We start from the raw sequence: 14,680 nt of genomic DNA on the forward strand, positions 1-14,680 counted from the left end.
AGAGAGAAGCTTCTTCTCTATCAGTACTTTCTGAATTTCAAAACTTATGAACACCTTTAATATCATGCTACTCTTCCTTTCCCATTTGATTTCTAATTGCAAGTTCTTCTCAGTGGATTGGGGGACAGTCATACTGTCAGTGGTGAGAGATGCCTGCCTTACTCATAAGTTTACATCGAGGTGGGAGAAGCCCTCCTCATTTCTTCTACTACGAAAGCTGACCTCAGCGTTATAGGTTTAGTGCAACCACTGTCATGCATTCTTGATGAAAAAAATGCAAATGAGTCAGTTTGTTAATTGCCTACAATGTATTTGTCACTTACATGGTGCACTCCTCTCCCTAGGGAGAATCTGGAAGACCCGGACGAACTGGAGAGCGAGGACTGCCTGGCCCCCCAGTAAGTCATCAGCATCCACTGAGTGAACTGGAGCAATCACAGGCTCTTCACTGGAAAGTTGTTACCTAATTACATGGAACTGACCTTAACAACAGAAGGCATTTCACTACTGGGCTGTGCTTCTCGTTGAAGATCCATTAACCTCTCCCCCACTCATCGGTTTTAGGGTATGAAAGGTCCCGCTGGCATGCCTGGATTCCCTGGTATGAAAGGACACAGAGTAAGTAGAGTCTCTACATCGACTACGAGGTGACTTGCCAAACCAATACCACCGACTATATGCCCAAACGATTGACTCTAACAACAAACTAGTTATTTACACAAAGTAGTGAAGCTAAATTTAAGTGCATTTAAGTAAATTTAAGACTTGGGAAAGAATAATTTAGTTTTCTTATCCCAACTGTCAAAAAACATAAAGTATATTATAATAGTTATGCGTATTTATTGTCTTAATAGGACTTACAGATAGAATTAAGCAAGTTTATTCTATGCAAAAGATTAGGTTTAACCAACTGATCCAAAAACCTACCAACTTACTCTAACTAAAATCTATGAAACAGATATTTGCTGCCATAAAGTTAAGGCAGCTTCTACATTGGACTCAATTATACGTTCTAATTAGTTCCGATTTTTTTCTACTGTAAAATCAACATCAAATGTCTTCAGTCTATTCAAAGGAGTTTTAAATTATTTGAGTCAATGTTGAACATATTGTTAGATGGAACACTAGCAATCAAAAAGCAATGTAAAGTTTTCAAGCATTCTGCCTTGTTAGCAGATTTTAACACGTTGACTCTTTTTATCCATTTCCTAGGGCTTCGATGGACGGAATGGAGAAAAGGGTGAAACGGGTGCTCCCGGGTTAAAGGTGAATCACAGCAAAATCTCACTTTCCTGAGCTCATTCCTGGGCGCGGTACAGCTCCGCTTAAGTCTCCGCTGGGAGCGGGGGGTGAGGGTAGCCTTTTCCGAAATCCACCGAGTTCTGCGTTGTAAGGGCTGCGTACCAGTGACGAACCGAGAAGCTCTATTAACGCTCCCCCGAGAGCTGAGGCCTTGGACTGCCTCGATTAGAAATGAGGGAACATCCCTGAGAAACTCAGGAGTTACTTCTAGTAAACCCACACGTTTTTAAAATACAGAGAGTGGTATTTCTGGTAAAGAAAAAAGTGTCACAGAAACTTGATATTGTTAAAATGTGTGTTTTTTCCTGGGGTTCCCTAATGTTTTTCACAAAACGCTCTGTTTAAAGAACTGAGCTCTTCCTCCCTGTTGCACGGATGGTAACATGTTGTATGTTTCCAGGGTGAAAACGGCCTTCCCGGAGAAAACGGAGCCCCTGGCCCCATGGTAATCCTTCCTTACTGCTTCTCCGTCTTACGTGAACCTCCGTCTAACCCCAGCCCTGCCTTGCTCCCTCCGCCCCTGCTTTTACACTGTCAAGTTCAAAGTGTAACCGTCCTTTCCACGTCATTCTGCAGGGTCCCCGAGGGTCTCCTGGAGAGCGAGGCCGGCCGGGACTCCCTGGAGCCGCTGTGAGTACCTTCGCCCCAGCTCTCTCTCTCTCTCTCTCTCTCTCTCTCTCTCTCTCTCACCCGGAGCCACAAGGGCTCAGGGGCTCAGCCAGGGCTCACCTGTGACAGCTGCACTCGGAGTCACCCTGTGACACCTGAGCCATGGCTACAGGGAAACGGGTGATTTTTGGTGATTGTCCTGCTGAGGCTGTTTTTTAAGTGTTCACTTTGCATATGTTATCAAAGCCATTAATTCACATTCAGATTGTAAAATACACACACCAATCATTCTACATTAGATCATTGCTATATATATATATATGGGATTTAACAAGTTGGCTCCAATATATATATAATCAGTCAGTAGGTGTTCATGTACTTAAGGAAAAGTTAACTCAATTGAGTCAGAATTTTAATCTAAATGGTACTTGTCACCAGTCGTTCAGAATTCAGAAGATACTTAGACAAACTTCTCTCTCTAGGGGGCTCGAGGCAACGATGGTGCTCGAGGAAGCGACGGACAACCAGTAAGTAGCTGTCACCGGGCCGGACTTGCCTGGGGAAGTGAGAGAGTGAGGGGTGTGGGATGTTGGAGACACAGGGATTGTAGGCCCAAACCCAGCATTTTCATAAACATCTGACCCAAACGGGCACTAAACCCGGACATCAAATCTAGGAACAGTTCCCCTAGAAAGGCTAGACTCATTCATTCTGATGCTCCCTGTTATGCTTGGCCACTTGTTACCATCTATGCAGTGCTCACAGTGTTAGCTAACAGTCAGTACTGAACATGGCCATTGAGACAGATCATAATGTGACCTCTGGTTTCTAAATGAGCGCTCAGGGCTAAGTACCCCACATACAGTCACAGAATTTGGGGCAGAAATCAGGAGCGGGGGCGGGGGAGGACCCAAATTGCCCAGCTTCAGGTTTCACCCCCTTTTTAGTTTGTCGCATTGTCCTTCCACATGCGGTTCATCCATGAAGGACCCCACTGCCTCCCGTGCGCACTGTCTCTGTGCTGTGTGCGCTCACACGTTGCTCCCAGCAGCGTTAGCTCCTGGTGACTTGGCTCAAAGTTCTTGAGACGGTACTTAATTGTTGCAGGGCCCGCCCGGTCCCCCCGGAACGGCAGGATTCCCCGGCTCCCCTGGTGCTAAGGTAAACGGGCATCTCCACCGGAGAGGAGGTACCGCCTGGAGGTCCTGGCGCTGCATCTTGAAAGACTTCTTGTAACCAGTCAAACAGATACCTCCTACCTGAACGAGCTACAGCGCCCTCTTCCTTTTTAAATCTCGGGGGTGATACTGCTTGCTGACACACACCTGTCACATGTCCAGCTTACAACACTTCCTCCAAGCCTGGTCTCCGTCATCACCCTGTGCCCGAGTCCCTTTACCGTTTCTGATCCCAAGTGTCTTACACCGGCGCCCCGCCACCCTCAGACCCTGCCGAGGCCTCCTCTCTTCCTGGCCATTTGCTGGGACACAGCGATAACACAGTCACACGCACAGTCCCATCTTCTCTGCCTCTGCGATGAGGATTCAGGGAGAGAACACATAGCCGTCCTTCAGCTAGAGTCCGCATCGCCTCCCTCCCCGGCCGGAGAGGGTGTGAGGGGGGCGGGAAGGAAAGTGGCTGAGCGATGGGACGGGGCAGGGAAGCTGACCATCAGGGCTCTCCCGCAGGGCGAAGTTGGACCCGCAGGCTCTCCTGGCTCCAACGGCTCCCCGGGACAGAGAGGAGAACCGGGACCTCAGGGACATGCTGGTGCTCCAGGCCCTCCGGTGCGTGCAGCCCTGGCCCGAGGGGGCGGGCGCCCCACTTCCTGGGAGCGTGTGTCCCAGTGCCACCGTCCGTGGAAATTTCGGGTGGGGTGGGGTGGGGTGGGGTCTTGCTTAGGGCTCCGCAGTAAGTCTGCTGTGAAGAATGCAGATTTGATTGGTGCTGACATGCCGTTTGTGAGGTTCGCACTCTTCCAGAACTGACCAATTCGATGTTTATCTGACACAGAGAGAATCGGAAGCTAGTTTTCTGATACTTCAAAGCCTACGCCCCAACCCAATCGCTGATAATAGATTCAGAGAAGAAACCAGACCGAACCTATTCCATCTGCTGATTTAATTATTGAGAACGAGTGCCTGTTCCCTGTGGTTTACCCGGGGGATGGTGGCAGCTAGCCTAGATTTTGTGTGTGGCGCTATACTTGGAGGAATCACCTCATCTCTATAAAGCACGACACCCACCAGCAAGCTTAGGGTACACATCTGTGCACAGCGTCTCCCGTGGCCGCACCATGTGCATTGTCACTAACACGTCTTCCCCCCCCCCCCCAGGGCCCTGCTGGGAGCAATGGGAGTCCCGGCGGCAAAGGTGAAATGGTAAGGTGCCCCCTCGCCCTCCTCGCGCCCCCACACGCACTATTTCGCATGACAAGACATCTGTGATGTTTACGTGAGCCATTCAGGGGAGCAAGTTCAAGTGTGACTAAGACGATCTTCTCGGGTGTTTCTAGGGTCCCGCTGGCATTCCCGGGGCTCCCGGCCTGTCCGGAGCCCGGGGTCCTCCAGGCCCGCCCGGGACCAATGGTGCTCCCGGCCAGCGAGGCGCTGCCGTAAGTTCCCGTCCCCTTGGGCCTGGGAGGTGGGGCTTTGCTCTCACCACAAAAGCACACATGCAACCGTTTTATTCTTGTTGCGTTCATGCTGCTTTCCCTGCATTTTATAAGTGAATGCTACCGGGGATGATTTCATTAGTCTACCCTCCCCCCATTTTTAAACAAGATCTTGTTCCCTTAGGGCGAACCCGGTAAGAACGGTAACAAGGGAGACCCTGGACCACGCGGGGAGCGCGTAAGTACCTCCCCCAGACCTGGCTCTCCCCTAGAAAGCACCGCCCGGGCGGGAGGCGGACAGGCCGCGGTCTGCCGTCTAACGCAGACCCTCGCGGGCATCCTTCCTAGGGGGAAGCTGGTGCCCCCGGGATCCCAGGCACGAAGGGTGAAGACGGCAAGGATGGTTCGCCTGGAGAGCCCGGCTCCAACGGACTCCCGGGAGCCGCGGGCGAGAGGGTATGTCTCCCACGGGCTTCGCCAACGCGAGGCACCGTCACCCACGCCCAACTCGGCCCGCGGGGTGAGGCCGCCTGGCTCCTCCTCGGGGGAGTGCCCACCCCCACGTGCTGTCCGGAAGCATCTCACAGCGGGAAGGTGTCTCTGCGGCCGCTCAGGGGCCAGGAGACGTTCTCCGCTTTGGACTGAAATTCTCGCCTCTCGCCGTCCCCAGGGCGCGCCCGGATTCCGAGGACCTGCCGGACCCAATGGCCTTCCCGGAGAAAAGGTGGGAACCCCAGTTCCTCGTCTCTTAAATGCTAGGACTGCACCGAGGAGTCCCCATTGCTTCTGGACAGCTCCCCATTAATTAGAGCTTAAACCTCTGAAAGAAATGTAACAGTTTTCAAAGCACAGTCACCCCAGCGCTTCCAACCCCTTGTGGGCCACCTTTCCCCCTTCGTGACCCAAACAAGTCCCTTCGCGATGAGAGCCCTTGACCTGACCTGTCAGTGGGAACGTCACCTCAGCCACATTGCAGAATAAGATAAACTAAAATGCTTAACAGTTCTGTGAAAACGTTACAGTGCTATACAAATATGATTTCATTCCAACGAAGATAGTTAACTTTTATATGCACAGATATATAAAGTTAAGTCCACTAAATATTGATTTTTGAGCATGTGATATTCATCCAGTTGCCTTAAGATACTTCCAGTAGGAGAATCCGAGCTCGTGGTTAGCAGTGATTTTATGCTGAGCAGGTCAGCACCAGGCAGCTCTCTTTATGAGACCAGAGGGCCCTGGTCAGGCGGCTCAGGGGGTGGAGGTTGCGGGTTTGATCCTTGGTCTGGACACGTAAGGGAAGCAATTGATCTCTGTTTCTCTCTCACATCTGTGTTTCTCTCTCCCCCTTCCTCTCTCTCTAAAAATCAATAAAAACATAACCTCAGGGGAGGATTAAGAAGAAAAAGGACGCCCTTTTTTTAAAAAGGACCAAATGAAGTTCTCTAGTGGGAACCTAAACATCGCCCATGTCTAGGCGGATGCGGGCTCTTTCACTCACCTGCTCGTCCATTTCGCCACGCAGGGTCCCGCTGGGGAGCGCGGCGGTCCGGGCCCCGCAGGGCCCCGAGGAGCCCCCGGAGAAGCTGGCCGAGACGGTACGCCCGGAGGTCCAGGAATGAGGGTACGGAGGAGCACTGTTTACTGGGAAAACGCCCAGGAGGGAGGTTCAGGGGCCTCTGACAGCAGGCTCCCCCTATTCTACAGGCTCCTAACCAAACAAAAACACATTTAAAGGAAACTTAAGCTAATCTAGATGAGAGAGCAGACACGACAGAACACTTAGCTAAAACCCTGGCCCGGCACAAAAATGCATGCCCCTGCGGCGACCTCTGTGCGCGGGGATGTCCACATGGTGCAGAGGGACGCCGGTGTCTGAACCCGTGTTTAAAGCACCTCCGTGACTTTCCCATCCAGGGGGTGCCCGGGAGCCCAGGAGGACCAGGCAGCGACGGGAAGCCGGGGCCTCCGGTAGGTACACGCTACCCCCTGTGGGAGCCCCGGGGAGGGCGGCACGCGGGGCACCTGCCCGCCGCACGCCTGTGGCCTGGCTGTGTGAGGTGTCTGTGTGGGTCATGTCTGCACTGCGCCTCTCCTAACGCGGCGTATTCTCATCAGGGACCTCAAGGAGAGAGCGGCCGCCCAGGGTCCCAAGGCCCCCCCGGCCCGCGGGGTCAGCCCGGCGTCATGGGGTTCCCTGGTCCCAAAGGAAACGATGTGAGTCTGCCTGGGTGTCCGCACTGACTGTCTGCCCCTGGCCGCGCACCTCCGTGTGGGAGCAGGAGACGGCCAGGGTTCCATCTCTGCTCCAGAGCGCAGAACATTGCAAAGCAAAGTGCCTGGGGGAAGGGAGTTCAAGTGTGTTTTGGTCGAGTTCTGGGGACAGAGTGGAAACCTAGTTATAGAAAGTAGTTTTGGGTTGTGAATGTGGGTGTGTGAATGTGTGTGTGAATGTGTGTGAGTGTGCGTGTGCGTGTGACTGTGTGTGTGAATATGTGTGTGTGAATGTGTGTGTGAGTATGCGTGTGTGTGAATGTGTAAGTGTGCATGTTTGTATGTGAATGTGTGTGTGAATGTGTGTGTGTGTGAATGTGTGTGTGAGTATGCGTGTGTGTGAATGTGTAAGTGTGCATGTTTGTATGTGAATGTGTGTGTGAATGTGTGTGTGTGACTGTGTGTGTGTGAATGTGTGTAAGAGGCAGGTCAAAACTCTGAGGGAACACTATGATGAGTTATTTCCTCTTTGGGATTGGTGAACTCTGGCCATTTCTTTAGGGTGCTCCTGGCAAAAACGGAGAGCGAGGTGGCCCTGGAGGTCCTGGCCCCCCGGTATGTAGCTTCCACCCCCTGCTTCCCACCCCTGCCCTGCAGGCACTTACCCCCAACCCATGGCTCCTCTAACGTCTGTTTTCAGGGTCCTGCTGGAAAGAATGGTGAAGCTGGATCTCCAGGCCCCCCTGGACCGCAGGCAGGTGTACCCACAGCTGCAGATGTGGGGTGGGCGGGGGCGGAGGGAAGACTGGGGAACGGCACAGCCTCTGGCGCTGGATCGTCACAGTTCTCCCAGCAATCACTCTGCTGCTTATGTAGCTGGCGGCTGGCTGCCGGCACTGAGGACCGTGTGCATTGCAAGGTCTCTTGCGTCACCTCCGCAGCCAGAATCTTCCCTCCTTTCCCACGGCTCATTTCAAATGAAGCCACCAGCCTCTGAAGGGAAATTGTGTGTGCTAAGTAGGAAAGGTGTCTTCCCACGGAGGATCTCATCATGTTCTCTTCCCTAGGGGCCAGGTGGTGACAAAGGAGATGCAGGACCCCCTGGCCCTCAAGGATTGCAGGTAAGAATTTATTTAACTCGTCACTGGACACCTGCTTTTAATCAAGTACTCTGGTAGCTATTGTTGCTATTTTTTTGTGTGTGTGACACTAATAGATCATAATTTATCTTAAGCTTAAAATTTGCGGGTCTTTAGTCTTCTACCTGAAATACAATGATAGACAATGTGAATAGACAGGCATAATTCCAATAATTTCTATGTCTAGTCCGGAATGAGTATTACTAATTAAAAATTTTTAATATTAACAATGCTAAAATAAGTGAGTTCACATAATTCTATATGTATATACTTTTACAAGAACTTAAAATTAATGTAGCTAAGTCCATTCACCGTGATCATCAGTTCATTTTGATAAACATCTCCCTCGATTCTTTAAACAAAAAGAGTTGGGCGAGATGAACACCGGTTTGTAATATGGGTGTCCCACCTCTGTCACTGCATGTTGAGAGCCGGAATGTTTTTGCCTCTACAAAGACCACTGAACGCAAATTTTAATACTTAGCAGAAACATCCGAGCTAGAGCTTTTGTGCGGGCAATGTGTGAAGTGATGACACACAAATCCGATTCCTCCTAGGGCATCCCCGGGACCGGCGGGCCCCCCGGGGAGAACGGGAAACCTGGCGAGCCGGTAAGTGGCCTGTCATGGCCTCAGAACCCCGAAACCAAAAGAAGGCGTTGTCCTCACTTATTGCTTTTTCAATGTTGCCTTTCCTCATGCCATGTGGTCTGAGTTTTAACGTTCAGTTTTGAGATATTCAAGAACAAAACAAAGGAAAGCTTTTCTATCGCAACTATGACCTTGCTTGAGCTTGAGCATAAAACAGAAGGAACTAAAGAGAGAGTGCGTACCTCGGCGTGACAAACTGTGCCGTCTGGAGGCAAGGCTAATGTGTGTCTTGCTTCTATTCCATAACACGCGCTCTGATGGAGCCTCATTCTAGAATGTCCATCTCCTAGGGCCCGAAGGGCGAGGCCGGGGCACCTGGAGCACCGGGAGGCAAGGTAAGTCTCCCCGCTTGCTTTCTGCTGTTTTAAGCATGTTACCGAGCGACTGGTTCGTGACCTCGTCCTAGTATGGTATAGCCAAAAGCTCTTTTTAAGAAGCACAACGTTGTAAATGTTTGGGGAACACACCCAGGGCAACTCAAGACATTGCGAAGGGATTACATTGGCCGCACCTGGAACGCCACGTCCTCTGACCTAATCAACACCCAGAATCCACTGGGGCCTGACATTCCAAAAGAAAAACCTCCCCCGTGCCTGGATTCTCTAGAAAGAACTGCCTTGGCGGAGGGACTTGCAGAGTCTGCTCTTGTGAATAGAATGGTTAGACTCGTTTTCATCAGACGCAGGTGTCAAGGTCGCCTCGTTGGGGCCACCTTTAAGACTTCCGTTCCCACTCAGGGGATCAAATGTCTTTTATAAAAATTCCCCAATTGTTCAAAAATGTAAGTTTAAGAACCTGGTGGTCTGCATGGGAATACTACAATGGAGGGTGCTGGGCACATCTCTGGCATTGGGTCTCCTAACAGGATATTACATTTTCCCACGACAGGGAGATTCTGGTGCCCCTGGTGAGCGTGGGCCTCCCGGAGTGGCAGGGCCCATGGGACCACGAGGTGGAGCAGGACCCCCTGGTCCCGATGGAGGCAAGGTAAACGCCCCAGCATCCGGGCCACGCGGACTTTACACAATGCACTGCATCTCCTTCTTGCGATTTACCTTTTCTCCTTGAATGCTAGGGCCCCGCCGGCCCCCCTGGACCACCCGGTACTGCTGGTACCCCTGGACTGCAAGGGATGCCTGGAGAAAGAGGGGGCCCTGGAGGCGCCGGCCCGAAGGGTGACAAGGTACGGGCTCACCTTTTGTTAATTATGGAACAAAACAGACTTGGTGGGTAAAAGGGAAATATGGCTGCTGGGAAGCAATCTATTTTCCAAATCAGTGCTATCCTCTTACAGTACGTGAAGTTCTGCTGTAACCAGAACACCTGGCATTTACCCAGTAAGCCTTGTAGGTGGCTCCGCTTGGGGCAGGTTCCCAGTGAGGACACTTCCAAGCGGCTGACACTGGCCTTTGTTTGACAGGGAGAACCGGGCACCGCCGGTGCTGATGGGGCACCTGGAAAAGATGGTCCCCGGGTGAGTATCGTTTGGGGGAGAAACTGGCCTTGTCTGTGTTTGATAGACAATAGCTCCCGCACCTCGACTTCTGTCTGTTCCCCAAACTGTTCATGATAAGTTAGATCAGACTCTGCTCCCTTCTGGGCATTGAGAAGGCCCAAAGGATGTGATAGTTAAAATTTCTGATTTCTATCCCTCACTACCCGACAATTCACCTATGACCTGAGAATGGAAAAGTCCCCAAAGTAGGATAAACGTTACAAGCTAAAGTCATAGTGAATCACTAAAATCCAAGATAATCAGTACTGCTCATGAAGGAACTTTTTTATTAAAAACAAAACAAAACACACTGCCATTCTGGGGTAAAGCCACACCCTGGCATACTGCTTAGCAATGAAAAGGAATGAACTATGGAAACCCGCAATGATCTGTATAGACCTCGGGCGTCATGCTGAGGGAAGAAAAGTCACGTCAAAAAGAGACGTCGTGCATGAGCCTATTCACATCCCATTGAGAACAACATTCCGTGGAGGGGCAGGCAGCGCATGGTTGGCAGGAGTGAGGAATGGGGAAAGGGCGACGGCTGTAGCTATGGGAGGCGAAGGAGGGAGTTTGAGCGTGACTGTACCATGGGTTTTGATTATGGTGGTGGTCATGGGAGGCTACATGTGATAAAAATCACATAGAGCTACACACACACACACACACACCAATGAGTGCACGGAGAGGCCCGAGTAAGCTCTGTGGGTTGTACCAGTGCTGACTTCTTGGTGTTGCTACTGTACTACAGCTGTGTGAGGTGTCACACCGGGGGTGTTGTTATTGTACTACAGCTGTGTGAGGTGTCACACCGGGGGTGTTGCTATTGGACTACAGCTGGGTGAGGTGTCACAACGGGGGTGTTGCTATTGGACTACAGCTAGGTGAGGTGTCACACCGTGGGAAGCTGGGAGAAAGGTGTACAGGAGTTTCCTATATGTTTCTTTGCAACCTTCTGTGAATCTGCAACTATTTCCAAAAAAGTTAGAAAAAATAAACACTATAATCAATTCTATTCCCATTAGCAGACATCTTCTAGATCTAGTCATAGGTACATAATAAACATGCTAAATAAACATGAAATCTAAGTCACTACATAGATATATTTACTATCGTTGCCTTAAAAATTCATAAAGACGTCCCATTTGACAGACTAGATGGTAAGACATCATCTAATTTTTAAAAAAACACTAATATTTTATTTACGTAAATAAGTAAAATGTCCATTTGAAAACATGATATGTGTAATGACATTTTGTGTAGTCAAATGACACACTTTGAATTATTAAGCAGTGGAATAAGGCAATGTATTTTAAGTTATGACTATAAGCTTACATCACATCTCATTTACCTTCTGCAACAAAAAGAAAAATAAGTCAATAAACTTCTCCTGAATCTTGTAACCCTTTAGAGTCATTCCTTAGAATCTTATAGTCACTAAGCTCTGAAGTCCTTGCACATGGAAGAGACTATCATCCCAGCAATAAAAGAAATCGTATTATCGAGCATATTCGCTGAATAACATGCCGCTATGTTCTCTGTGTGGTTAACAGGAAGCTGATGCTTTCTGTCTTCAACATTAAAAATGTTTCTCTTTTCTTTAGGGTCCTACCGGTCCCATCGGCCCCCCTGGCCCCGCTGGTCAGCCTGGAGACAAGGTAACCCTTCACACTACTTGGAGACAACAACATCTCTTAGCTTTTTGGATGATGGGCACATCGTTCCTCTTCTCTCTCTTTAAAGGGCGAAGGCGGTGCCCCCGGGCCTGCGGGCATAGCTGGTCCTCGCGGGAGCCCTGTAAGTGTGAAAGGCGTTTCTGCAACCTCTCGACCCACACCCGCAACGGCTGCTGGTCGTTCGCAGTTGTGCCCAGAAGCCCACGACTCATGGTGGGACACAGGCTGTAGGAGTCACACAACATGCAAGAAAAGTTCAAGTTCTCAAACCCAGAGCTCACAAAGGACAGTGCTACGTCCTGCCTTCTTTACTAAATGATTTGGGGGAAATATAAACATCGCACAAGTAATATTCCTTGGTAAATGAGCATTTCCTAACCTGCAGAATCTGAGCCCGAGGCTCCCTCTAGATCTGAGGTTCTCTGCCTCCGGGGTGTGGGACTCAGGAGAGATATAGAGTACATGTTTTTCATTCATTATTGGCTGATCGATTTCTCAACCCACTTACCGTGTGCATAAATCCTTACATTCCTTAGAGTTATACAATTAGGTGCGTTCAATACATCAGAATTCTCAAGTTGTGATTCTTGCAAATACTGTCACAGTCAGAGGCAGAAGGAATCGATGATTTGGGTGTTGTTCGCAACTAACTTTGTTCAGAAATTAAAACAGTTACCTGAGTACACTTCCTCCTTAAAGGAGAGATGAGATGATGTAGAGGCGGATGCGTGGTCCCTGAGGGAGGCTGTCTTCCGGGACTAATAAGGATCCTTTCCCTCCAGGGTGAGAGAGGCGAAGGCGGACCCCCCGGCCCCGCCGGCTTCCCTGGCGCCCCCGTAAGTATGAGCATTAGGGATCAAGAGCTACACATTGGTGGTCCCAACGTGGCCCCCCGTCTAAGTGCAGCACCGGGGAGAGAGTGGACGATACGGTGATGATATACCGTGCCGGGGGGGCACTGGCCATAGTGGGAGGCTCTTTGTAGAGGATCTGATTGTCTAACTGCTGTGCCGCCCACCTGACACAAATATGAATGATATTAAATGTAAACTGTACTTGAAAAAAACATACATGTCACACAGCCCGGAGTCCGATCTAGCTGAAAAATGGCAGAAGTCTAAGTTGCATCTGGATATAGCCCTGCTTCAGCCACTCACTCCCTGTCCGATCAGCTTCCTTTAGCTCCTCCCCCTTTTCACTTGCTCTCTCTCCTTACTCTTAAGATGAGGCTGAAATCCCCGCCCTGCTTTATGCCAGGCCAGTGAGGGGAGCAGGTGCCTGCCTCCAAGCGCACTCTGACATGGGCAAGTCCTTCCTCAGAGGACGACCCCCTGAAAATGAGCTCTGAGCCCCACCTTCCTCAGATCCACCCCTGTGCCCACTTCCACGTGCACACGGTCCCCGGAGAGACTGTCGCCCGTGTGACACACATTAACAGATGAAAATTCTTAATCTTTTCATATTCATGCTGTCTCGGTGTCGTCTTCCACCAGGAAAGCATTAGGGCTGTCCTCCAAGGACCGTCTTTCCTGACCTCTGTCACCTCCCCCCGGGCTAGCTCTGGTTCTCGCTGTGAGTAACGGTAAGCTGCGGGCGCAGTGGCGGACGCCCGCTCACTCGTGCTGTTTCTGGCTGCAGGGACAGAACGGCGAGCCTGGCGGTAAAGGAGAGAGAGGCCCTCCTGGCGAGAGAGGCGAGAGCGGGCCCCCTGGGGTCGCAGGCCCCGCCGGGGGCGCTGGGCCCGCGGTAAGTCCTCGCTCACCTTCTCTGCAGCTCCTGGCGGGACTCACTCTGTCAGCCTGAGCGCTTGTCACGGCGACAGGTGCAGTCTCCATAGCAACATAGTTCTGAGTCTGAAGCTTGGCCCAACGGGCTGAACATCATCTCAATCAGCTCTTCGGAGAGTTGCGCTTTGTTGTTTTGGGGGGAGGGGTTCTTACTTCTATTGCAGGGTTTTCCCCAGATTTATTGAGATGTAACCGACATAGAGCGTTGTCTGAGTCCAAGGGGCAGGACAGCGTGATGGGATACGCGTGTAAATTGCAAAATGATGATCACACGGAGTTGCTGGTTGGCAGAGGCCTAATGCTTTGCCAAACGTGATGTGATGCTCTTCTTGTGAGTCATTCTCGCCTCCGTTCCACACAGGGTCCCCCTGGTCCCGCGGGTGTCAAAGGTGAACGCGGCAGTCCTGGCGGCCCGGTAAGTGCCCCCTCAGTACCGTCTGTCTATGAGCGGCTTTGAAAGCACTAGGTCCCCAACGAGAGTATAAAAACCATGGGCACAGACTCACATAGGAGTCGTATGTAAATTCCAACGGGAAAACAAACCACAGCGACTCACAGTAGAAGGTGGCTCCCCCCCACCCCCGACATGCTTGTCCTTCATGTGTGTGTGTGTGTGTGTGTGTGTGTGTGTGTGTGTGAGTGTCTGTGTGTGTCTGTGAGTGTCTGTGTGTGTCTGTGTGTGAGTGTCTGTGTGTGTGTGTGTGAGTGTCTGTGTGTGTGAGTGTCTGTGTGTGTCTGTGTGTGTGTGTGTGTGTGTGTGAGTGTCTGTGTGTGTGTCTGTGTGTGTGTGTGTGTGAGTGTCTGTGTGTGTCTGTGTGTGTGTGTGTGTGTGTGTGTGTGTGTGAGTGTCTGTGTGTGTGTGTGTGTGTGTGTGTGAGTGTCTGTGTGTGTGTCTGTGTGTGTGTGTGTGTGTGTGTGTGTGTGTCTGTGTGTGTGTCTGTGTGTGTGTGTGTGTGTGTGTGTGTGTGTGTGTGGTGCTCAGCTGTTTGTTCTACTGGAAAATCCAACAACACGCTGTCCTTCCGCAGGGCGCAGCTGGCTTCCCCGGCGGCCGAGGTCTCCCCGGCCCTCCTGGCAACAACGTAAGCACCTCCCCCCCCGCCCCCCGGTTTCCTCACCGCCCCCCAAAGGGAACTCACACCGCTGAGAAGCTCCCCTCACACTCTTGCTTGTATAAGTCCCATAGACAGTTGT

At 51.0% G+C, this 14,680-nt stretch overlaps 1 protein-coding gene across 1 annotated transcript in view; it reads left to right on the top strand.

Moving 5' to 3' along the window:
• Positions 1-14,680, top strand: part of COL3A1 (collagen type III alpha 1 chain) — a 38,710-nt gene that overhangs the window by 15,450 nt on the left and 8,580 nt on the right. The window contains exons 9-38 of the mRNA XM_079782096.1: positions 345-398; positions 565-618; positions 1,213-1,266; positions 1,703-1,747; positions 1,879-1,932; positions 2,394-2,438; positions 3,019-3,072; positions 3,600-3,698; positions 4,248-4,292; positions 4,427-4,525; positions 4,710-4,763; positions 4,874-4,981; positions 5,196-5,249; positions 6,051-6,149; positions 6,443-6,496; positions 6,644-6,742; positions 7,301-7,354; positions 7,440-7,493; positions 7,807-7,860; positions 8,436-8,489; positions 8,819-8,863; positions 9,417-9,515; positions 9,604-9,711; positions 9,949-10,002; positions 11,628-11,681; positions 11,767-11,820; positions 12,482-12,535; positions 13,338-13,445; positions 13,848-13,901; positions 14,515-14,568. Of these exons, the coding sequence (XP_079638222.1) occupies positions 345-398; positions 565-618; positions 1,213-1,266; positions 1,703-1,747; positions 1,879-1,932; positions 2,394-2,438; positions 3,019-3,072; positions 3,600-3,698; positions 4,248-4,292; positions 4,427-4,525; positions 4,710-4,763; positions 4,874-4,981; positions 5,196-5,249; positions 6,051-6,149; positions 6,443-6,496; positions 6,644-6,742; positions 7,301-7,354; positions 7,440-7,493; positions 7,807-7,860; positions 8,436-8,489; positions 8,819-8,863; positions 9,417-9,515; positions 9,604-9,711; positions 9,949-10,002; positions 11,628-11,681; positions 11,767-11,820; positions 12,482-12,535; positions 13,338-13,445; positions 13,848-13,901; positions 14,515-14,568 (1,971 nt within the window). The remainder of the gene's footprint in view (positions 1-344; positions 399-564; positions 619-1,212; positions 1,267-1,702; positions 1,748-1,878; positions 1,933-2,393; positions 2,439-3,018; positions 3,073-3,599; positions 3,699-4,247; positions 4,293-4,426; positions 4,526-4,709; positions 4,764-4,873; positions 4,982-5,195; positions 5,250-6,050; positions 6,150-6,442; positions 6,497-6,643; positions 6,743-7,300; positions 7,355-7,439; positions 7,494-7,806; positions 7,861-8,435; positions 8,490-8,818; positions 8,864-9,416; positions 9,516-9,603; positions 9,712-9,948; positions 10,003-11,627; positions 11,682-11,766; positions 11,821-12,481; positions 12,536-13,337; positions 13,446-13,847; positions 13,902-14,514; positions 14,569-14,680) is intronic.

The sequence above is a fragment of the Cnephaeus nilssonii genome, assembly GCF_951640355.1.
Source record: "Cnephaeus nilssonii genome assembly, chromosome: 10".
NCBI lineage: Eukaryota > Metazoa > Chordata > Mammalia > Chiroptera > Vespertilionidae > Cnephaeus > Cnephaeus nilssonii.